Here is a 24,303-nt window from a genome sequence, read left to right on the forward strand (position 1 = left end):
CCCAGACTGGAGTGGAGTGGCATGATCACAGCCTCAACCTCCTGGGCTCAATTGATCTTTCCACATCAACTTTCCAGTTAGCTGGGACTACAGGCCCATGCCACCATGCCCAGCTAATTTTTTTGATTTTTTGTAAAGACGAAGTCTTGCTGTGTTGCTCGGACTGGTCTCAGACTCTTAGACTCAAGCAGTTCTTCCACCTCAGTCTCCCAAAGTGCTGGGATTGCAAGATTGAGTGCCAACCAGAGCATTTTTTTAAATGTGTGCCTTTGGGTGGCAGTACACCTTCCTTTAGAATCCCCGCAACTGCTTACTCTTTCCACAGCTGCTGCACATATTCATGTCTTGCCTCTAAAGATAATAGAGTTTATGCTCCTTGATATAAATTATAAGACAATTAATTGTTTAGTTTCTTAATATTGCTATTTTGATCAGAAAAGTACTCATTATGCAAAGTAAAGGGTGGAAATAATATAGTCACAATATTGTACATGATATTGATTACTAATTCTTTTATGTGAATGACTGACCTGATTTGAAAGCGGTCCTTTTATGCAAACAGGGGTTTAATTGATCAAAGCATTTGTTATTCTAATAGGATAACATATGCAATAGAAATTGACTCACAGCACCAAGAGCAAGAAGTAGCAGAACCAGCAATCAACAGAAAAAAAAGTCTTTGGAATTATCAAACACAGAGAAAACCTCCATTCTTTGCCAAGTTGAAAAAGTAAAAGCACATATCAGGAAGTAATGGTAGAAAACTGGAGACTTTACAAAGTGATAAGGCTTTTGAAAAAGAACTAACTTTTCAAATAACTGATTTATTTCAAAGAAACAAATTTTAGGATCAGGAAATAAAATAGCTAAAACCATTTCGATATGCAAGCTTAACAGATTAGACAAAGCTGGAGTGATACACAGTGATAAATAGTGGATATAGCCCAGAAAATACTTTTCAAGGAGCACAGAAGAGAAAAAATATGGAAAATACTGAACAAAAGAAAAGGGTAAGACAAAAAAAGGATACATTGAAAAGATCTCATCAGTATTTGATTGGGGTCTTAGAAAGAAAAGGGAGAAATAAAGGCCAAAGGAAATATATGAAAGGATAGGCAAACAGACCAATAGAAGAGAGAGTCTAAAAAGAGATCCATGGATACTTGATTTATGACAAAGGTGGAATGCAGCATGTGGAATGGTTGATATTTTCAGTAATTGGCATTTGGGCTATTCGGTGTTTCTATAGGAAAAAAATGAAATTGGGCCATTATTATAAATAAAATCAATTACATTTCGATTATAGACCTAATTGTGAAGGACAAAACAATAATGTCTTTAAAGGATAATATAAAATATCTTTTTAATGTTTGAGCTATATTACAGTTAAGAAAAAAAGCAGTCGGGGTGGGAGAGGTATTTGCAAACTACAACTAACAAAAAACTTTCATCTAAACTTAAGAACAAAACAAAGCTAAATCAATGAGGAAAAGTCTGGCCCCATAGAAAAGTAAGTAAAGTATTTAACACTTCAAATATGAAACTCACAGGGCCCGGTGGCTCAGCCTGTAATCCGCGCCTTTGGGAGGCTGAGGTGAGTGGATTGCCTGGGCCCGCGGGTTCGAGACCCGCCTGGGCAACTTGACGAGACCTCATCTCTACAATAAATCAAAAATCAGCTGGGCGTGGTAGCCCGCGCCTGTATTTCCAGCTACTTGGAAGGCTGAGGCGGAAGGATCTCTGGAGCCTAGCAGGTCGAGACTGTGGTGGCCGGGAGCGGCCACTGCACTCCAGTCTGGGAGACAGAGTGAGACTCCAACTCAAAAAAAAAAAAAAAAAAAAAAAAGATGAAACTCACATGATCTAAGGTATTTGACCTCAATAATTAGAGAACTTCTAGTTCTCTATATATTTTAGTTTTTTTTCAATGGCAGATTATTACAATCTGAATACCAATAATAGAAAATCAGCAAGCTAATTAAAGTTTTATACGTAGTATAGGTGTGCCATTTGGGCTTTACAAATGATTTAGATTTATGTTAACAGGCTTACAGTATATTAAAATGCTCACTGAATATTATATATTATTTTGGTAAAAATCTGCATATATATAAATATATGAATATGCATTTGTGAAAAATATATATATATTACATGAAGTATGAAAATATTTCAAAAAGTAGTTTTGTGGATGATGTTATTTGGAATGATTTTAATCACATCTTTTTTACTTATTTGTATTTTTCAGTGTTTCTAAATGGAACTTGTACTGTGTTATTCCCATAATTGATAAAATAGGATGTACAAAATAGGGTAGTGTGTGTATGTGATATTCCATTATGGAATATTCCATTATGGAAAAAAATTTTCTATTTTTTATTAAAATTTTGATCAGATGAACTGCCCCTTATTGTTAAAAGCATGTGTTCACAGGCATATATAGTATGTGCATATAGTGTGTACAGTAGCAATACATGAAGAATGTGGAATAATATTATTATTCTAAAGATACAGTTCAGGATTAAGTGACAATCATTGCTCCCATTTTCTTTTCACTTAAATGGATCCTTTAAATTTTTTCTGCTTTGTTATTATAATTAATCCCTGATTGCTCCTCCTTTTAATATTTTTTCTGCCTCCCTACTTTCCATTCTGCTTTTGGGATGCTTATATGTCCTTAATATTTTTTTCTTTTTTATTGTTAAAATTTAGACATACAGAGAATTCAATCATTTTAAATGATAAACTATATTATAAGAATGGAATTCATTTTTATAGCTTTGGAATCTTAAATAGCCTTAAGATTTTATTCTCATAATTTTACAGGGGGAAAAAAATGAGCCTTTCTAACGTACCTTTTCTGATAAAGTAAATGAATGTTTAATTTGAAAAATAACAAGGCCTGGGGGTTTTAACAAGAGATTTGTTTTCTGGCCTTTTGTCATAATAAAGAGTGGTTATGTTTTTGTTGTTGTTGTAGTTGATTTTTTTTGTTTGTTTTTCTTTTCTAGTTTGGATGGGATGATATTTGACAAATTAAAAAAAAAAAAAGTGATGTGTTTTGCCACAACTTCCAAGAAGCAGAGAATTAGATTTAGGGTTTATTATACTAGTTAGCTCATGCATATATATTTTTGTCTGCTTTAACTTATTATTGTTCTTGGATGATTAATTGTTCTTTTTATCCTTTTTAGAAATAGAGGTAAAAAATGTAAGTCAATATGCATGTGTGTAAATATATATGTACATAAGTACACTCATGCATACTGTGTAAACATGTTTTGAATTTCTTTTAGCCAACAAATGGAATCTTCTTGAGCATGTTTCTAATTGTTTTGCCATTGGAATCCATGGCTCATGGCCTCTTCCATGAATTGGGTAATTGTTTAGGAGGAACATCTGTTGGATATGCTATTGTGATTCCTACCAACTTCTGCAGGTACAGTAATCTAGTATAGTTAGTAATAACTACTTGATTCATAACAATTTCCTGTTATTTGTATAGCTAACAATAAAATGTGGTAGCTCTTTTTTTCAAAACTAATTTTTAAAAATATAACTTCTAGAAAACTGTAAATTGTGATAACATCTTTAGGGTTCAATTTAAATATTTTGATAAATATGATTAACTTATATTTTAGCTAGAAATCAGAAAATATGAATGAATGATTTTTTTTTTTTTTTTTTGAGTTTGAGTCTCAATCTGTTGCCTAGGCTGGCAAGCTCAGAGCCACCGCAACCTCAACCTGCTGGGCTCAGGCGATCCTTCCTTCTCAGCCTTCCAAGTAGCCAGAACTACAGATGTGCGCTACCATGCCCAGCTTTTTCTTTTTCTTTTTGTAAAGACGAGATCTCACCAAGTTGCCCAGGCTGGTTTCAAACCCGTGGGCTCAGGCAGTCCTCTTGCCTTGGCCTCCCAACATGCTGGGATTACAGTTTGAGCTACCATGCCGGCCTATGAATGGATTTTTTTAAGGAAAGGTCCTATGCTACCGGGAATATCTTGTTTAAGAAGATGTCCTGTGAAAACAAAATATAATAGAATGTGCCTGAGCCTAGAGTTCTACTTCTGTATTTTCATAGGCAAATTGTAATTTCTCTGAACTTTAGCGTTTTCTAAATGTAAATGGTGATACCTCTTCTGCTCATCTCAGTAGAATGTTATGAAGAACTGAAAAGAATATTAAAAAACACTTTGCACACTGAAAAATGCCATACAAATACCAGGAATTCAAAAGATTGGCAGTGATGCTTAATAAATATTTAATTGCAGTTTTATTCCAAAATAATTTTTAGCATCAAATGTGCAAATCGCTAAATATTGCTACATTTTTATTTTTCTCTTATAGCTAAATAATTTTAAAATAAAAAAGTAGTCTTTGCCATTAATGAATTCTGATGACCATGTTTTCATCACGCTTTCCTTGGCAGAGGGATCTTTAAATCAAAAAGCTTTTATCTGATTTCAAACATTTGACATAAAACCCCAAATATACTATTTGTGGGAAATATTTTCCTTCATGTTAAAGCCTTAATAAAAAGTTGTGGTTTATTTGAGAAATAAAAGAAACAGATTCTAGAAGTGTCTCATAAAGTAGAAGTGAGAACACTATAAATAGAATGTGTGGAAATAATAATATGCACAGTTAGGTTTTTGTTCCATTGTAACTTTTTATGTATTGCTTTTTTACCTTTTTGTGTCTGTTAAATGTTATAGAACAAAGTGTTTTAATGAAAACTAAAGTTGTTAGAATAGTATTGATGATAGATGAAGTGAAATCTAAAGTTTTCAAAATTCCTAATAGAATTCCCTTTTCTGGATTGGAGTGATGATTTTTTTCTCCTTCAATATTTATGTTATTTTGCTTGTTTTAAGACTTGGTTCGTTATCTTTACTACGTATTATTCTACATTTGTTTCAGTAGTATAAATCAATGGATCTAAATTTTAGTAATTGTTTAAAGTGCCACTTATATTATTTCTTCCTTATTTATGTACCTTAGGTTAGTAAAACTTGAGCATACATGTATAAAGACCCTGTATTTCTCAATACAAAAATTAAATATATAATTAAATATTGCTTTCATATTTTGTATGTTAGAATTTTTTTTTCAAGAATAAAGTTTTTTTCTTTTAGTTCCTACCCAGGTGTTCTTGAAGCAGTATAATTGCTTTTAAAAATCTTGTCCAAAATCTGTCGTTTGGTAAGAAAATATGAATAAGGAACAAAGAGTAGTCCTATGTATAATTGGAGAGATCCTCCCAGCTTCTAGTTTGATTATTGTTTTAATGATAGTAAATATAATTTTTTTTTTGAGTTGGAGTCTCACTCTGTCACTCAGACTGGAGTGCAGTGACCACTCCCGGCCACTGCAGCCTTGACCTGCTGGGCTCTGGCGATCCTTCCTCCTCAGCCTTCCAATAGCTGGAACTACAGGCGTGCACTACCATGCCTGGCTAATTTTTTGATTTATTGTAGAGATGAGGTCTCACCAAGTTGCCTAGGTGGGTCACGAACCCGCGGGCTCAGACAATCCACTCACCTCAGCCTCCCAAAGCGCAGGATTACAGGCTGAGCCACCGAGCCTGGCTGATAGTAAATATAATTTTAAGAAACCAGGTTTTGATTTTCTAAGCTTAATTCTTAGCAATATAGGAATTTTAGGAAAGATGTTTTTTTAAAAAATCTGCCATTTAGATGGCAGTAGCTGTTATGATTCTTTGATGATCAATTATAAATGATGAGAATGTGATATAGAATGAATACTTCTTAAACAACAAAATAATTGTTTTTCTCCTACTTCAGTCCTGATGGTCAGCCAACACTGCTTCCCCCAGAACATGTACAGGAGTTAAATTTGAGGTCTACTGGCATGCTCAACGCCATCCAAAGATTTTTTGCGTATCATATGATTGAGACCTATGGATGTGACTACTCCACAAGTGGGCTGTCTTTTGATACTCTGCATTCCAAACTGAAAGCTTTCCTTGAACTTCGGACTGTGGATGGACCTAGACATGATACGTATATTCTGTATTACAGTGGGCACACCCATGGTACAGGAGAGTGGGCTCTAGCAGGTAAATTCACCTTTGACAGTTTCACATTTGTGAAGATACACATATTTGTGGAAGTCTGTTCTTCACACAGACATTAAATTTACAGAATTCTCAATTTTCCACTTCACAATTTACCAACTGTGCTGTATATGAATATTTTGTTTTTCTTTTCTCTGGCATACTTATTTAGCATAATTTTAGTAATCTCTAATGATAAGGTTTAAAAATTGTGTCTTGTGATTTGAAGACAAAAAAAATCTGCTTGATTTGACACTTAACCAGTTTCCCTTTAAAGTATTTTCAGAATTAGTAAATAAATTTTTTTTCTGAAGGTAATAAACTTCGAGTTGTATTTCTAAGTCTTTAAATGTTATGGATGCAGATTTCAATAGTCCTTCACATGTATAGTTTTGTTTATGTAAGAAGCTCACCAAAATTTTGAGCAGCAGGTAATGTGATATGGTGGAAGTAGTGCTCAGGTCCTCCTTTGCCACAACTGTGTTTATTTAAGCAAGTTACTTAACTTCTATTGACTTCAGTTTTCTCATCTATAAAATGAGTAATATTAAATGACCATTGAGTTTTATTTCTAAGATATAAAATTCTGTAAGGTTTTTTAAAGCATTTTTTTGATGCTATTAGGCTGTTGAAAAACATAATTTTGATTTACTTGCATTATGGGAAAAAAAACTTTTTCTCTCAAAAGTTACTGCCAAGAGAGAAATGAGATCTCTCTATATATAGTTAAATTTGTCAGTCTTCTTGACTATAATAGAGACCTCATAAGTTAAGGGCTTTGTTTTATGAATTGTTATTTCATACCTGTAACAGAGCCTGGCACATAAGAGGAAATCCTTAGGTGCTGATGAGTGGATTAAATCATTGAATAAATCATGAAAAAAGACAGGTAATGCTCTTATTTTATACTAGAAATCGTTCTTTTAGATCTAGTTATATCCCACATCTTTTCTTAAAAGATAAAATAGTCATAAAATATGTTTGAAAACATAGACTCAGGTCACAGAAAAAGATAAATAGAAGTAGTATAGAAGGATCAGAGGCAGAGCTACCCATACAAGAACTCTAGAAGGAAACAAACATACTCAGAGTTAAATTAGAGATGAATTGAAACCAGCATGATCTCACTAATTTCATGCCAGATTTGTGACCAGGGTGTTATTGCTAAGAAAACTATTTTTTTGAAATTTTTATTTTTTGCAAATAAATATTTAATAACTCAGTGTTTGTCTAGAAGAAAGGCAAGCTGACATTTATTAAGCATTCAGCTACTACTACTGTGCTTTGTACCTTATACATGTTGTTAGATTTAATCTTTACATGAAATCCTTTGAGATAGATACCATCACTTCTATTCATTTTTTAACGGATGAAGTAGAAGTTAAAGTGGTTACATAACTTATCTCTGATCATGCTACTAAGTGATGGAACTATGATTTAAGCCCAGGTCTGCCTGACTCCTAAAGTGTATTTTCCCCCCCCCCCGTAGCATGTTGCCTCCAAGGGTGAAGGCCATGATGATAGGGAAATAGCATGTTCTGATTAAGTAGATATTTTTGTTAGCATGGATTACCCATTTTCAAAAAATCAGAATGTACCAGAAGGTACTCAACACTAAAACTACTTGAACATAGTTTATAAAATCATTTACTTGACCTGCAACTTTTTAATCACGACGTAGAAAAAAACTTTTTAACATTTATGACTTCAGTTTCAGGTAAAGTATAGCATTCCATGTATTCTAACTCAGCACAAGAGAAAAAGTTCTCATCAATTCAAAAGTCTTTACAGAAATAGAATTTCAGGTGTGAAGGCAAGGATTGATTATTGAAAACTTACTACAATACGTTAATAATAAACTCTCCCCATAGCAAATGGAAAAAGGGACAAATTTTGGTGGTCATGTATAGTATATACCCCTAGATATTTAAAAGTATTGTAAGAAAGTAATTTATTTTAAATGTAAGCTTTTTGTGTGTTTACATGAAGGATCTATTACTTAATGTAAACATTTTTCAAAAAGTGCATTTTTCTTAAATATTTTAAAATTTATTTCATGTATTTTTAAAAATAGCTTTGGAAATAAATTCTAGATTTCAATTTGCTAATATTTTTTTATCAGTTTTCCCTTTCCAGGAAAAGTAAAAATAAGATAAACAGTATAAAAAACAGAATTTCTAAATTTTTATTAACATGAGTTAGGAATATTTTGAAGACTTAAGAACTCTAAAATAAAGTTATATTTTAGGTAAATGTTTAGCAGTTACATTCTGGAATTATATCTATAATTTTTTTGAAGTATGTTACTAATAAATTAACTCTTATAGTTTTCATCTATCAGTCAAGAATATTTGTTCCTGTGTAACTTTGTAAAAGTGTTTATTGTAGAAAGAAAAAGAAAGAAAAAAGAAAAGAGGGAAAGAAAAGGAGAAAGTATAGCTTAACGCTGCCCTCCCTTCCCTGAGAAGGGGTAGATTTCATCGCATAATTCAGCAACTGCATACTGCCAACACACAGCCTGACTTGCAGGTAATCGAGGTGAACCAGGCCCAGAAGCCTTCTTTTCAGATAGTTCATGGCCTGCTTGCTTTAGACTTAGTCCTTAAAGGCTGATTCTGCCTCAGAAATAGTATTGAACACCCCTTCTCTGAGGGAAATGCTTTAATTTATTTCAAATCAAGTCACAGATTGCTGTATGCTGTGCTAATTTATTAGTAGTCATCTTTCTGGCAGCCTTTGAAATAGGACTGGATTTTACTTGGGTTAGCAAGTTGAGGGCGGGTCCAGAACGAAGTATCACTGTTGGAAAAAGAAGCTAGATTTGCCCTTTATCCCATACCTTCGCTTACAGCACTTCTCAGAATATGCAGTTTTCTCACATTTATGGGATTTAATAATATGGAACCTGGTATTTTTTCCTCTTTGCTTGAGGGTAAGAAACAATTGTGGTAAGTAACAGCAAGACAGAAATAAATGAAAAAAATGTAGATAATCTATAAAGCAGTTTATCACAGATAAAGTCTTTAAAAAGCGGTCTCAATTACTTGAAATGCATCAGATGGCTGTTATCTTAGATAAATGTACATACTTTGCATCTGGGCCAAAAGCCAAATGCAGCATAGAACCTATTCATAGGAGAAAGCAGAGCAGAACAAAACAAGAGATGAGAAATAGTTTAAGAGGCTTTAATGCTGCTTTAAGTCGCTTGTTGTTATCTAAAGAGCATTTATATAAGAGAATTAGGGTAGAATGTGCTGAAGAATATTTATTGAAATGGTTGTAGATGGCATGTTGGGCAATGATGTTTTGTGGCAGATGGAATTTGTATAATAACTCTTGTAATCTGTGTCATCTCTTTGATCTCTAGAGAAATTTAATAGAGCTGGCAATAATGAAAAGTTAACATTTGTCTATTTTTTTAAAAATGATGTCTTCCGGAGATATTAGTAAAGCAGCACATTAGTAATATGTAGAGATCGTGTATTAAAATAATGTCTCTGAGATTATATGTTGTTGGAGCAGTTCATAAAACAAGTTTTTCATTTTTAGAGTCTTAAAATATAGCCTGCTGATGAATAAAATAATATTAATTACACATATTAATGTGTGTATTCATTAACTAATGTGATATAGCCCAGCTTCAGAGGTAATTCAAATCTAAAGAAGTTTCTATCTCTCTGGTGGTATCATTTTGTAGGTTTAACAAAAAGGATGGCTGCTCTTGGTATAAATGTGTATTCTGAAGTTAGGTTGTTAGATCTTGTGCTAGTAAATCATAGCATATTAAACCTCCTTCTAATTACAGAAGTAGCATATACTCAATATAAAATTTCAGAAAATATTAAAAAATACTTGAAAAAACCACCTGAAAGTGAGACACTCAGCAATAGCCACTATTGTATATTTGGTAGCTATGCTTCTATTTCATCGTGCTTTTTCTCCTTATTATAGATATTGTCTCATCATTAGAATTTCTTTATAAATATTTTATTATAAAGTTTCCCTGGGTTTTATGCCACAATTTATCTCCATTTCTTCTGTTTCAGATTTTATTCTTGTCTTAGATAACAGTGGGAAAAAAATTTCTATATGTAATTTTTGCTCCGCCTCTGTTCTTTCCTTAGGATAGATTCCTAGAATTGGAATGATGTTCAGTGCACTATTGAGACAGGTCCAGGACTAGGTGAAGTTGAGAATTGCCTCAGGCACAAACTTATAGGAGTGCCAGAAAACTACATAGTCAAAATAAATATTTTTATGTAATACACTTAAAAATCAAAATGAATGCAAAAATATCACAGTGAACCAGATGTAAAACCTACTAGATGTGAAATAGATTTCTAGATCAGAAATTTATTCATTTTAGACCTTTCTGGCATATATTTTTTTATTTAAATCCATTCTTAAACTCACTCTTGTACAGGTAGGAATAGTGTTTCTTTTCATTTAGTAGGTAGCTGCATGCAAGGAAGATAAGGAAACAATGAAGTAAAATAGGGGTCAGCAAACTTTTTCTGTAAAGGAACAGACAGTTTTGGCTTTGTGAGCCATACGATCCCTGTTGTAACCATTCAGCTCTGCCATTGAAGAGCAAAACAGCCACAGGCAGAATGTAAATGAATGAGGTTACAATAAAATGTTATTTATGGAAATAATTATATGAAATATAAGATTCTTATAATTTTCACTGTCACAAAATATTATTCTTCTGATTTTCTTTTCAACCATGTAAATATACAAAATCAATTCTTAGCTCTCAGGCCATACAAAAACAGGTGGCCAGCTGGATAGGCCCACAAGCTATAGTGGTTTGCTGCCCCTAGTGAAGAATATGAGCTTTCCTGTATAGTTGTTTCCACTAAATTTAACTACATAAAACAGTTTTCTTAATTTATCATAGCATATCCTCTTTTAATGTAATAAGGATGATTGGTTTTTTAACCTCAAATTGAAAATCTGTTTTTAAAAATGCCTTCTGAAAAGATGCTTTGAAAGTATTACTTTTAAATACTTTATTTTTTGCTTATTTGCTTCTAAGAATAAAAAGAAAATACACTAAGAGAGTATTCAGAATGATAGGCTTCAGAAATTACTGCTCTCTTGAATTTTATCTTCCTCACAGGTGGAGACATACTACGCCTTGACACACTTTTAGAGTGGTGGAGAGAAAAGAATGGTTCCTTCTGTTCTCGACTTATTATTATATTGGACAGTGAGAATTCAACCCCTTGGGTGAAAGAAGTGAGAAAAATTAATGACCAGTATATTGCGGTGCAAGGAGCAGAGATGATAAAGACAGTTGATATTGAAGAAGCTGACCCGCCACAGCTGGGTGACTTTACAAAAGACTGGGTAGAATATAACTGCAACTCCAGTAATAACATCTGCTGGGCTGAAAAGGGACGCATAGTGAAAGCAGTGTACGGTGTGTCAAAACGATGGAGTGACTACACTCTGCATTTGCCAACGGGTAGTGATGTGGCCAAGCACTGGATGTTGCACTTTCCTCGTATTACATACCCTCTAGTGCATTTGGCAAATTGGTTATGTGGCCTGAACCTTTTTTGGATTTGCAAAACTTGTTTTAGGTGCTTGAAAAGATTAAAAATGAGCTGGTTTCTTCCTACTGTGCTGGATACAGGACAAGGCTTCAAACTTGTCAAATCTTAATTTGGACCCCAAAGTGGTATATTATCAAGCGTTCACACTACCGGTTATCACTAACTTGCCATTTTTTGTATGCTGTATTTTTATTTGTGGAAAATACCTTGCTACTTCTGTAGCTGCCCTCACTTTGTCTTTTCTCAAGTAATTATGGTATGTGTAAGGTGTTAGAGAAAAGCGTTATTTTATACTAAAAGTATGTAGGGAATCATAAATGCTGACTCCCTAAATGCATTAGAGATGTTAACAACACACTTTTAGGAACGTTTGCATATATGCCTCTGATCAGAAAGAAAACAGTTGTCTATGCTCTGCAGTGGCCAATGAAGAATTACTAATGCCTTATTTTCTTGGCATACATTAGAGAATGTAGACCAGACAAATTTGTTTACTATTTTAAGAAAACTACCACTTTACTTACAAAAGATTCTTTTCTCTGTACAGTAGTTTGATTCAAGATCATTTTAAGGACTACAGATGTTCTTCTTAGGAAAAGTCCTATTCAAAATAAATGCAAAATTTGCTTAAACTTCATCACATTCAGTCAGATATCTTGGTTGTGACCTGTTACCAATGTGGCGGAGAAGCCCAAATTACTTTTTAGGTCAAAACTTTCTTTATGTAAGTAATTGTTAAAAGGCCAGAGCCTACAAGTTGCTCCTTCATGCATTGGTGGGGGCCCCTGAAAACACTGGTAGTTTTAAGTCTTTCTCAGGGTAACAATGTTTTCTTAATGAACAATGCTTCCAGCTACAAATTTCTTCCAAATAAATTGTCTTCCATTTTGAAAATTACTCTTATAAAAGAAATTTGGCAGTTTTTCATTTACTGATTCCATCTACCTTAAGTATTCAGAAAAGATTTTCATCTCTGTAGAGTTAATGCGCTGCCATGAAAATTATTTTTCAAATCCTCATTAGTGATAATGCTTTTTGAAGGTCAAAGGATAGGAAACAAGTCGTTTCTTGTATACATATAATGTATTATGTAAAACAGTATTCATATTGGCAATTTTAGCTAATCGTAATAATAGTGTGGTTGTAATTTTTTAAACTTAATTCGGTGTTTTGTCAGATTACAGCAGGCATTTAATCTCCTAAGAAGTAATTCATTTTTTTGTTCCCTTCCAATAATTGTTACATTCTAAATGTTCGTTTTTGAGAAATAACAAGAGGGGAATATAATTAAATTGGAAAATAATCTAATCTTTATTGTTTAAATGGTTTGATGTCTCACCATTGAAGCCATTTTTCCAACCTCAAAGAAAAGAAGTAGCGCCTCTACCATTTTCTTCCTGGCGACTTGAAAATTGAAGTTTTAAGTTAAGAAGAAGTCATTTGGTGTCAGGGAACTTGTATACCACTATCTATGCAGCATTGTTATAGTCTGATTATTTCTATGTTTTGAATATGGTTTTCCTAATCCTCTGAATAAAATTTTGTTAAAAATTAATTTTTATTAACTGTGCAAATAACAATTATTGAACATTTTAGTATATTAAAAGTGGTAGTCATAAAAAATACCCATGTTTTAGAGTTCATGTTTGATGGCAAGTTGATTTGAAAATTTCCAATATTTGGTTAAGTATGTTAGCATCATCCAAATGAAATAATATAGTGTTTCATTACTGTCCTGTTCATTAATAGTATAGTAGAAAAGCCAAGTTTTAAAATTTTGAACTTATAGTTCACAAAAACAGTTCAATTAATGTTAAGTAAAATCCTTAAAATCTCTTAGCCAATAACAAGCAAGTTAATGCTAAGCATTAACTAAAGTTAATTAAAGTTAAGCATTAACTAATACTAAGCAAGTTAATGCTAAGCATTAACTAAAGCATTATCTCATCACTCTGAGAAAGCCAAATCTAAAAGCATGTTCTGCATTCTTTATTAAGTAGTATTAAGATGGTAATAAAAATTAGATTAAAAAATAGCAGATAATTTCACAGTTACATACCAAACTTTATGTTATATATTTTCTGTAAAAGTACAACCAAAACAGATCTTTGGCTAAGAATGTGACTTGAGCCAGTTTATTAACCAAAAAATTATAGAATATCCACTTTGATGAAATCTCCTACCCAAACAAAAAACTATGAACAACTCTTTGGGTTGGTACCCTAAAGCTGACATTTAAAAAACATTAACTGATACAACAGACAGTGTGGTAAGGAAATGTTACAAGAAGGATAAAGTGATTGGTTAGTTTTACCTAAAGATGAAAAGATAGATCTGACAGTTAATGAGACTAATTTGCCTATGGCTTTCATTTCACATGTACTTCAGAAAGGAGTACTTGATATGCAAGACATTATTTTAGGGCAAAACGAAACCATTCTAGTGAAAAGAAAGGCAACATGGAGATCGTTTTCAACATAATTTGACTTAATATTTGTTTATGTGAAACATTTCTAAAACCGCAAAACTACTAGCACTAAAACATCTTTACAAAGTGTGCACTGTTGTATGATAAATTGAGGTGCCATATTCTTTCTTGCCCTCATGACTTTCCAGTTATGGTGCAATTTCATTTAAAATTTTTTGTTTTAGTTACTCTAATCTAAACTCTTCCTCCCTGGGAAACTTAGATTTATCTTTCCATAGAATTCTGTCTTGCTTTTAATAAATTCAAAATTCTATGGAAAATATATTTTCTAGAAGATTATTTTTGACCAGTGTTTTTGTAAGTTCTATACTTTAAAAAATTACATTCTTAATTAAATGCACTTATGTGTAATGCATTAGTGGGTATATTTTTGTTTTGAGTAAAATCTTCATTAGAATATATTTGTAACTATATTTTGTTTGTAATTTTTGGCTTAAACATATTAACTGTTTGAGGTATTACTTTTGGTATGTATTATTTCACATTTAGAGCTTAGTCTCTTGAAGTAATAATTCTGCATTACCATTTCACAGGTGATGTGATGGTTAACATTATGTATGCCAGAAGAAAATGGTCTAATTTTAAGAATGTGATTTAGATCTATCTGATAGTAAATGCACAAAGGATTTAGATCTGTCTGTACTTTTTGAGTGTCTCATCTGCTGGAGACTACTGAATTGCCATTTCCTTTTAGGAAGAGGCTTACAAATCTTGGTATTTCTTGTACACAGTTACCCAGAAGAGTGCCTTGTGCATCATAAGAGCAGTTTAACAAATATTTTCAACTGAGTGAATGAATTTAGAATCCTAAGGAGAAATTGGAATAACTCGATTGCAAATTACTACATTTTCTTTATGATTTTACTTAAATGGATATTATTTCAGATATTCATTAAGCATGTAATTTAGTAAAGACTATATAGAATCAGTAAAAGGAAAACAGATCTCAAAGTTGTAGTTAAAAGAGTAAAAAGTGTCAAGTTTAGGGAAGGAAAAACTTTCAGAACTGGTTTGAATAAAAGCATGGCGGATGTTGCCCCAAAAATGACTTTTTATGGATTGGATCCATTTTCATCATGACTCTAACATGATTAAGATGGGATTATTCATTCATTTCCCTATTACTACATCTGGACAAATGGGAGATTTATCACAAATGGAAATTATTTTTAAAAACTGGTCATGTGTAATCCCAGCACTTTGGGAGGCAGAAGCAGGAGGATCACTTGAGGCTGGGAGTTCGAGACCAGCCTGTACAACATAGTAAGACTTTGACTCTCCAAAAGAAAAATTAGCCAGGTGTAGTGGTGCATGCCTCTAGTCCCAACTACTCAGGAGGTTGATGCAGGAGGCTTGCTTGAGCCAAGGAGTTTGAGGCTGCAGCAAACTGTGATTGTGCCACTGCACTCTAGCCTGGGTGACAGAACTCTGACTAAAAAGAAAAGACTGATAAGGAATTTGGCTACATATATGGGTGGCACTACTTTGTAAGTTCAGAAAAATAGGCCTATAAACAAACAAGGACAAACTAGGGAAACTAACTAGGGTCTCATTTTTAGAGTCTCTTTCCTAATACAATACATAGAAACAAAATAAAAAAATTGTAAACAATGAAATGTAAACAGTAATTGTTTTGAGTAATTGTTCTGTTGATAAAGTAATTTAGGGATTATTTCTTAGCCCAAGTTAATTCAAAATAGAAAACTGGGCTAAACAGGAAGGTTTTTAATTTTAAAATATTTAATACATAAAAACCATTTTGATGAAAACTAATTGACTAGTCAATTTTGTGTGATGACCTGACAATATTTTATATTTGAAGTTTGAAATTAAAATAATTGGAAGTAGATAATTTTAGTAAACTTTTGTAATCTGGCCTAAGGCATTGATTTATCTCAAAGATTTTCATAGTGAACATGGTATATCTTCCTAGACAAGCAATGTGTTTTTTTAGTGATAATTAATGAGAAAGTATTTTTTAAGTTCAAATTTTTTTTAAAGTTCAAAAATATTTTATATTAAAACTCATGCCATTGTGTTGATGAACAAAAGTCATTAATTTTTAATGTAAACCACAAGACTTTAAAACAATGTAATTTTGCAGTGGATCATATGATTTACCCTCCTTTCCCCAGAATACTTTGGACACAATATTGGATGTTAATGACACTCTATATAGAATATTTTTTTTAAAAAAGAAATTATTTGTCTTATGACTTGGAATGTAAACAGCACAATGAATTTCCATGAAACAAATTATTGTGTGTGTATGGGATATCAGATGGATGCCATTTTAAGACAATTTTATAATAGTTCTGTGTTCTTCAGAGTCTTTACACATAATGATTTCTTGATCTACACGGTTAGGAAACCAGGGGGTGGGGATTTTAATTTGTAATCCACATTCACGTGCAATGATACCCATTCACTCCTATCTCTCTCCTACATAAATAGAAGAGGTATTCCTCTTTTTCACTTACACCTAGCCTTTGGATTCCTTTCTTTTTTTCCACATGAAACAATCCATCAATAACAAGAAAAATGTCAATAGCTAATATCTATTGACTGTTTACTATATTCTAGGCATTGTAATAAGCACTTCTAAGGTTTCATTGAATCCCCCCAGCCACCACTTATGGTAGATACAATTTTATTTTATGAATGAGAAATCAGGCGTAATTTTCCCAAAGTGACAAAAGCTGTGTCTAAGACATTGGGTCTCAAACTCATCTCTGACCCCAAACTCTTAACTACTACTTTCTAATACTATGAATTTTGTATCTTCAATGTCTCTACTACTACTCAAGTACTTTTCCCTCAGAATACAGTATGAACATTCTCAAGGTTTTATAGTAGCAAATCTTCCCTTGGTCTCACATCACATTGTTTTTGTTTTTGTTTTTTTTTTTTTTGTTTTTGCTTACAGTCAGGTTACTTGAGTGATCTGCACTCAGTTTCCAATTTCTTAGCTTCCATTATGAGGTCTGACAATCAAGTTTGTGAAGTCATCTTAGAAAAAGTGCTACATACCTCATTGCTGAATATCAATCACTATGGTCACCTTTAAAGTACTCCACTTGGGACTATGAATAGATGCCAGTGCCTAGTCCATTCATCAAAGCAATTTTAGAATATTATTCTTGATATCCTAAATGTCATCTAAATGTCTTCCTTTCAATATTTCCTTTATCTCTGGGTAAAGAAAAATGTCACTGGGAACCAGATCAGGAAAGTAAAGAGGGTGTTCCAATAGTTATTTGTTTACTGGCTAAAAACTCCTTCACAGACAGTGCTGTGTTAGCAGTGATTGTTGTGATTCAAAAGCTTCAGGACCATTTTTGCACACACCTGTCTCATGGCAAGATTTTCAGTTAAGATTTTCGTAACCTTCTCTATCCATGTTTATTTGATCTGCTGTGCTTCTCAGCTGATGATTTTGACACACAATTCAATGAATTTTTGCAATATTTTCATCAGTTTTGCTCATTACTGGTCATCCAGACTTCTCATCAATGATGCTTTCTCTCCCCTCAGAAAAATGTTTAATCCATTTGTACACTGCCATTTTCTTCATGGCATCCTCATAAACTTGGACTAACATGTTTTCACTTTCACTTCCACTCTTGCCAGGTTTAACAAGAAATTTAATGTGTGTTCATTGTTCTAATTCAAACTCCAACATTGTCATGATGTGAGCTTCGATGTCATTCCAGAAATGGTTCCAAAATTGCTTTGATGAGTGGACTAGGCACTGGTGTCAGTGCATAGCTTCCTAAGGAGAGCACTTAAAAGGTGACCACAGTGATATTCAGCCATGAGGTATGTAGCACTTTTTCTAGGATGAGTTCATGAGCTTAACTGTCAGACCTCATATATCTTGTATCCATGGCAATCTGAGTTCCTCAGCACTCCACTGACAATGTTCTTACTGAGTCATCAATGACTTCCATATTGTCAAAGAGACATTTTCGTTTTGTTTTGTTTTAGTTGGAGTCTCACTCTGTCACCCAGACTGGAGTGCAGTGGCCACTCCTGGCTATCGCAGCCTTGACCTGCTGGGCTCCAGCAATCCTTCCACCTCAGTCTTCCAAGTAGCTGGAACTACAGGCATGTGCTACCACACCCAGCTAAATGTTTTTTGATTTATTGTAGAAATGAGGTCTCGCCAAGTTGCCCAGGCAGGTCTCTAACCTGCAGGCTCAGGCAATCCACTCACCTCAGCCTCGCAAAGCGCGGGATTACAGGCTGAGCCACTGAGCCCAGTTAAGAGACATTTTCTTAATTGATCTTTAGAACCTTTATTAACTACTACTTCTCCCTATTTTCTCCATTTTGGGCTTCTGAAATATTACTCTTGGCTATCCTCATTCGGATACTCCCTGGTATGTTTTTCCAGTACTTTCTCTTTTTAATATATTTTGGATTTTCCTATATTCCTGCTCTACTTAGTCTGTCACTTGCTTTCAGTAACCTCATCCACATCGGGAATTTCAGCAATAGCACATTCCACTGACAACTCTCAAATGTCTATCTCCAACCTAGACATCTTTGGCCCTTCAAAAACATATATTCAGTCATACACAGAGCATCTCATTTCATGGGCTCCTCAAAATCAAGTTGCCTAATTTCATTTATTCTTATACATGTGAAAGGTACCACTCCCACTGTATTACTCAAACAAAATTTGGGCTTTATCCTTGGCTCTCTTCCTCATTACCCACATGCCATTAGTCTTCAAGTCCTACCAATTCCACTTTCTAATATTTTGTATGACCATCTCCTGTCTCCATTTCCACTGCCTTTGCCTTACAAAGGCCTTCACCATTTTCCCAACTAGTTGCTGTTACAGCCTCCTAATGGTTCTTTTTTTCTCCTGTCTCACATCTCATTTTGCTGCAATATATTTGAGCAGATTTTTGTCAAATCAACCTCTCAGTCCTCCCTATAGCTTTCACTGTAATGGACAAATCCCTGTGTTACCATATCGGGTCTGCCTGTGATTTGGCAGTTTCCAACATCTCTAGCAATTTCTCATCCCAATCACCCTCCCTCCTGTTACTTAGAACTGTTTGTAAATCTCTGAAAATGTCATCTGACTTTTTAAAAAATAGTTTTGCGTTAGTCACAGGTGAAGCAACGCTTGGCAGAGTGAATCACCAGTGCTGGTGGCATCAATCTGACATGAAAGGGATTTCTCCATATTATGTATGAATCACAGGTTTTCATCCAGGAGAGAATCTTGAACAACAGGAGAAACTCGGACAGTGATTAATAAATATAAAAACTTGCATGAGCTGACTTTTTGTGTCATTGGCCCCCACAACAACATGTTGGAGATGGGAGGATCATGACAGGGAGAGGGAGGGGCTTAGATTTGGAGTATGCTAGGCTTGGCCACAAGGCTATGCAAGATCACTGTCTCTCTTTACTTTAATCGAAGCAGGGACTTGCCATTTGAGCTTTACTAGAATGTAGAAAAATAATGACAACCTAGGAGGTGCAAAATAGGATATGGGCTAAAAAAATTCAGGGGTGAAATAAGCAGCCCCCTTGCACACCATGCACCATCTTGCTTGGTGATTTTTGGCTTCATGTAGGTAGTGATGTCCCAGCAGAGTTGGAAGGGGAGCCACACAGCCAACATCTGTAAGCCACTAACAGCAGTCCCCAAATGGCCTTTTGCCTTCAAAATGAGGCTCATCAATTCCAAAACTAGGGATTCAGGAGCTATGCTAGTTATTGTGCAGGACTCTTCTTACTTCATGCTATCGAGAAACTGCATCCCAAAGACTAGGTACTTCTGTTTCCTTAGAAATGACACAGTTTCACAGTGACCGGGCCATCCCCAACACACAGCCATGAACCCTTTAAGAACTGCATCCTCAAGCCTGAGTCATTCCACTTGAAAAATGGAAGAACCATTTTGGCCAAGATGGCAGCAGAACAGGTCAGACTGTGAGAGTCTCCGCAAAAGTGAGTGTCCATACTCTCTGTATGAGTGGGTGTGCATCAGTGGGTGAGTGAAAGTCCGTTTGAGGGAAAACTCAGGTTCAGGTAAATGTGGCTCTCCTCCAGAGTTGACCGCAACCCCCCACCACTCTGAGATTGGAGACCTGGGCGCACAGGATTGTCTCCACTCTTGGGGCTCTCTTGAGAGGAGAAAGAAGAGAACAGCTGCCCCTCACAAGCTGGCACCCAGCCCACACCATCACCTGCAGTAGTAGACTGGGTGCAAACAAGAGGATCTGTGGAGAAGGTAAGTCATGGAAATCTGGAATAAAACTTCAATGCCGGTGACAAGATACCCATGGGGACCATCTTCCCAGTCCCAGCACCAGGCAGAGACGTGCATTGCCCTACCCAGCTCTGTCCAGCCTCCATCTTGGGACCAAGAAGCTATCGTCTCATCAAATTTGGAGAGACAGATGCCCCTCTCCCATGCTGGAACCAGCACAGACATGTCAGATCTGAGAGGGAGATTTGACAGCAGCAGCAGTGAGTAGGATGAGTCCAGATCTAATCCATCCTGATTCCACAGTAGTCTGTGGGGCATCTGACCCACACTAAGAGCAACCCTATCAGCCTACACTGAGAGCAGAGGGGAGGGGCTGGAGACCAGAGCCGCTCCCTATGGCAGAGGTCTGAAAGGAACCTGGCCTCATAGAAATGGCCAGAGAGTGAGTTTTTTTAGGGTTTTTTTTTTCATTTTTTTGTTTTGTTTTAGTTTTAGCTTTTTTTTTCTTCTTCAGTCTTTCTGTTTTTGTTTACATTTTTTACTTGCTTTGCTTCTGTTATTTGAATGTCTTTTATTTTAGGTTTTCTGTTTATGTATGGGTATTTCTGAGGGAGTGTACACCAGCAGGGGGGTTTTTGTATGTTTGTTGGTTAATATGATTGTCTATACGTTTCCATCTTTTTTGTTTTTTTCTGTCTTTGTTTTTCTGTTTATTCAATAGTTGGTATGCCTGTTTTCCCTCTTCTTCTCTCTCTCCACCTTCCCTTCATCTTTCTCTTTCCTTTTTCCATTCTTTTCCTTTTCTCTATATCATTTTGTTTCCAGGGGGCACACAAACACCCCCATTGCATGGACAGTTTGTAAGGCAGTGGGAAGTAGGTTCCAGGGGACCCACACACCTGTCAGAAGATGTGCAGATAGCTTCTGAATCACAGCTTCCCCCATAATTAAATCACAGAACTGCAAAAGATAGTGCAGTCCAGCAGTTCAGTCCTATCCCCCCAGTCCAGCTTCAGAATTGAACAAAACCAGAAGAACTATGTAAAGAACTATAGAAGATTGAGCAAACAGAGATAAAAGCTATCACCCATCACTGAAAAACAGAATTAAGAAGAGTTTTTTTTAAAAAAGGTGGGAGGGGGAGAAAAACCTACACAAATGAAAAACCAAAGGAAGAATATGGATTTCACACAGACCCCTGAGAGGTCAGCCACTGAGGATACAGAAGACGCCCCAGAATGACTTGTCTGAAACCACAAAGAGATCAAGATATTAATAGAATAAATACAAATGAGGAGAGACAAGAGGAAAGAATGAAGGAGTTGATAACTGATATAACAGCAATAAAAAATACAGTGAGTGAAATAAACAACCAACTGATAAGCATGGAAAGCAGAATTAACCAAGCAGAAGAATCTCAGAGCTTGAGGACTAAAATATGGAACTATCCCAAACTGCTGAAGACAGAAAAGAAGCTTAAAAAGAAAGAACAAGACCTCTAAGATATGATCTATTATATCAAAAGGCTGAACCTAAGATTAATTGGAATCTCTGAGGCATATAGAGAGACAGAGACTACCCTGGAACAAACATTCCATGAAGTGATTCAAGAAAACTTCCCTCATCTCATCAATGACAATGCCACTTAAACACAGGAGATTCAGACAACCTCTGCAAGATAGCAAATGAAAAGACCAACCCTAGGAGCATAGTAATGTTTACCTACACAAAGTAGGTATAAAAGAAAAAAAAATCCTAAAGGCAGCAAGACAGAAAGGTCAGAATACCTACCGGGAAAGACCAATTAGAATAGCAGCAGATTTATCTACAGAAACACCAGGCTAGGAGAGCCTGGAGCTCAATCTTCAAAACAAACAATTTCAGCTAAGAATTACCTACCCAGCTAAGTTTCTTTTTTTTTCTTTTTTTTTAAGTTGGAGTCTCACTCTGTCACCCAGACTGGAGTGCAGCGGCCGCTCCTGGCCACCACAGCCTCGACCTGGGCTCCAGCGATCCTTCCACCTCAGCCTTCCAAGTAGCTGGAACTACAGGTGTGCGCTACCATGCCTGGCTAATTTTTAATTTTTGATTTATTGTAGAGATGAGGTCTCACCAAGTTGCCCAGGTGGGTCTCGAACCCACAGGCTCAGGCAATCCACTCACCTCAGCCTCCCAAGACGCGGGATAACAGGCTGAGCCACCGAGCCCGGCTGCTAAGTTTCATCAGTGTTGGAGAATTAAAATCCTTCCCAGACATTCAATCCCTAAGAGTTTACACTGCCTCCAGACCAGCTCTACAAGAAGCACTTTAAAAAGCATTAAAGAAAGGAAAAGAAAAGAAAGAAAACAGCAACAATGTCCTTCACAAGAATGCAGGAAAAAGATTGAAAACACACAAGAATCAACACCAAAATCAAAAGAAAGACAACAAATAAACAGCAGCAGCAATAACAAACTCTATAAGAACCTCATGACAGGGATAAACTCTCACATCTCAATTGTTAGCCTGAATGTGAATGGACTAAATGTACCACTGTAAAGACACAGAATGGTAAATTGGATAAAACACCATGAGGCTATAATATGTTGTCTCCAAGAGGCTCATCTTACCAGAAAGGACACTCACAGACTCAGAGTAAGAGGATAGGAAGCAAAATTTCAGGCAAATGGAACACAAAAGAAAGCAAGAATTGTGATCTTAATATCAGACAAATTATCCTTTAAGGTATCAAAAGTTAAAAAAGATATGGAAGGTCATAACATAATGATAAAAAGTTCAATCCTTCAACAAGAAATATCCATCCTAAACAAACACGCACCCAACATAGGAGCACCAACCTTCATAAAGCAGATTCTACCTTAAGTAAAAAAAGACATTGACTCTAGCATTATTATAGCTGGGACTTAAACATGCCCCTAACAACCCTAGACAGATCATGAAGACAAAAAATCAACAAGGAGATTGAGAACCTCAACATGATGCTTGACAAGTGGACTTAATTGATACCTACAGAACACCCAACAATCACTGAATATACATTCTACTCATCACCACATAGAACATACTTTTTTTTTTTTTGAGTTGGAGTCTCACTCTATCGCCCAGACTGGAGTGCAGTTACCACTCCCGGCCACCACAGCCTCGACCTGCTGGGCTCTGGCAATCCTTTCGCTTCAGCCTTCTGTGTAGCTGGAATTACAGGCATGTACTACTACTCCCGGCTGATTTTTTTTTTTTTTTTTTTGGTAGAGATGAGGTCTCACCAAGTTGCCCAGGTGGGTCTCGAACCTGCAGGCTCAGTCAATCCACTCACCTCAGCCTCCCAAAGCACGGGATTACAGACTGAGCCACCAAGCCCGGCTAGGACATACTTTAAGATAGACCATATCCTCAGCCATAAATCAAGCATAAACTAATTCCATAAGATTGAAATTCTGCCATGCACTATATCTCAAACCACAGTGGAACAGAAATAAATATCAACACCAACAAAGTTCCCCCAAAACCCACAAAAACGTGTACACTAAACAGCATGATGCTAAGCAAATCCTGAATCAACAAGGAAATCAAAACAGAGATTAAAAGATACCTGGAAGCAAATAAAAACAAAGAAACATCTTACCAAAATATCTGTGATGCCATGAAATCCATCCTAAGAGGGGAATTTATATCTCTATGAACCCTCATGAAGAAAATGGAAAGATCACAATTTAACAGCCTAACAAATCACCTTAGCCAGCTGGAAAAGCAAGAACATGAAAACTCTAACTTTGGCAGAAGAATCCAGATCACCAAATTAACACCCATATTTGGGAAATAGAAGACAAAATTATAATTCAAAAAATCAACAAAACCAAAAGTTGGTTTTTTGAAAGGATAAACAAGTCTGATGGACCCCTAGCTAGACTGACCAAGGAAAATATTGAGAAAGCCCAAATAA

The 24,303-nt window shown here is 35.2% G+C and overlaps 1 protein-coding gene across 3 annotated transcripts in view; it reads left to right on the forward strand.

The window, feature by feature from the left end:
- The window catches only part of TMEM168 (transmembrane protein 168), a 29,131-nt gene extending 15,937 nt beyond the window's left edge, over positions 1 to 13,194 (forward strand). For 2 of the 3 annotated variants that reach the window (XM_021709552.1, XM_021709551.1), the window contains 3 exons: positions 3,297 to 3,439; positions 5,807 to 6,081; positions 11,201 to 11,860. In XM_021709552.1, coding sequence (XP_021565227.1) covers positions 3,321 to 3,439; positions 5,807 to 6,081; positions 11,201 to 11,748 — 942 coding nt within the window. In that variant the 5' untranslated portion in view covers positions 3,297 to 3,320 and the 3' untranslated portion in view covers positions 11,749 to 11,860. Of the gene's footprint in view, positions 1 to 3,296; positions 3,440 to 5,806; positions 6,082 to 11,200 lie in introns of all 3 variants that reach the window. The other variant, XM_008052055.2, reaches the window with a different exon arrangement.
- The last annotated feature ends 11,109 nt before the right edge of the window (positions 13,195 to 24,303 follow it).

This window comes from Carlito syrichta, unplaced genomic scaffold (genome assembly GCF_000164805.1).
Source record: "Carlito syrichta isolate Samal-C Ts95f unplaced genomic scaffold, Tarsius_syrichta-2.0.1 Scaffold254537, whole genome shotgun sequence".
In the NCBI taxonomy this organism is placed as follows: domain Eukaryota; kingdom Metazoa; phylum Chordata; class Mammalia; order Primates; family Tarsiidae; genus Carlito; species Carlito syrichta.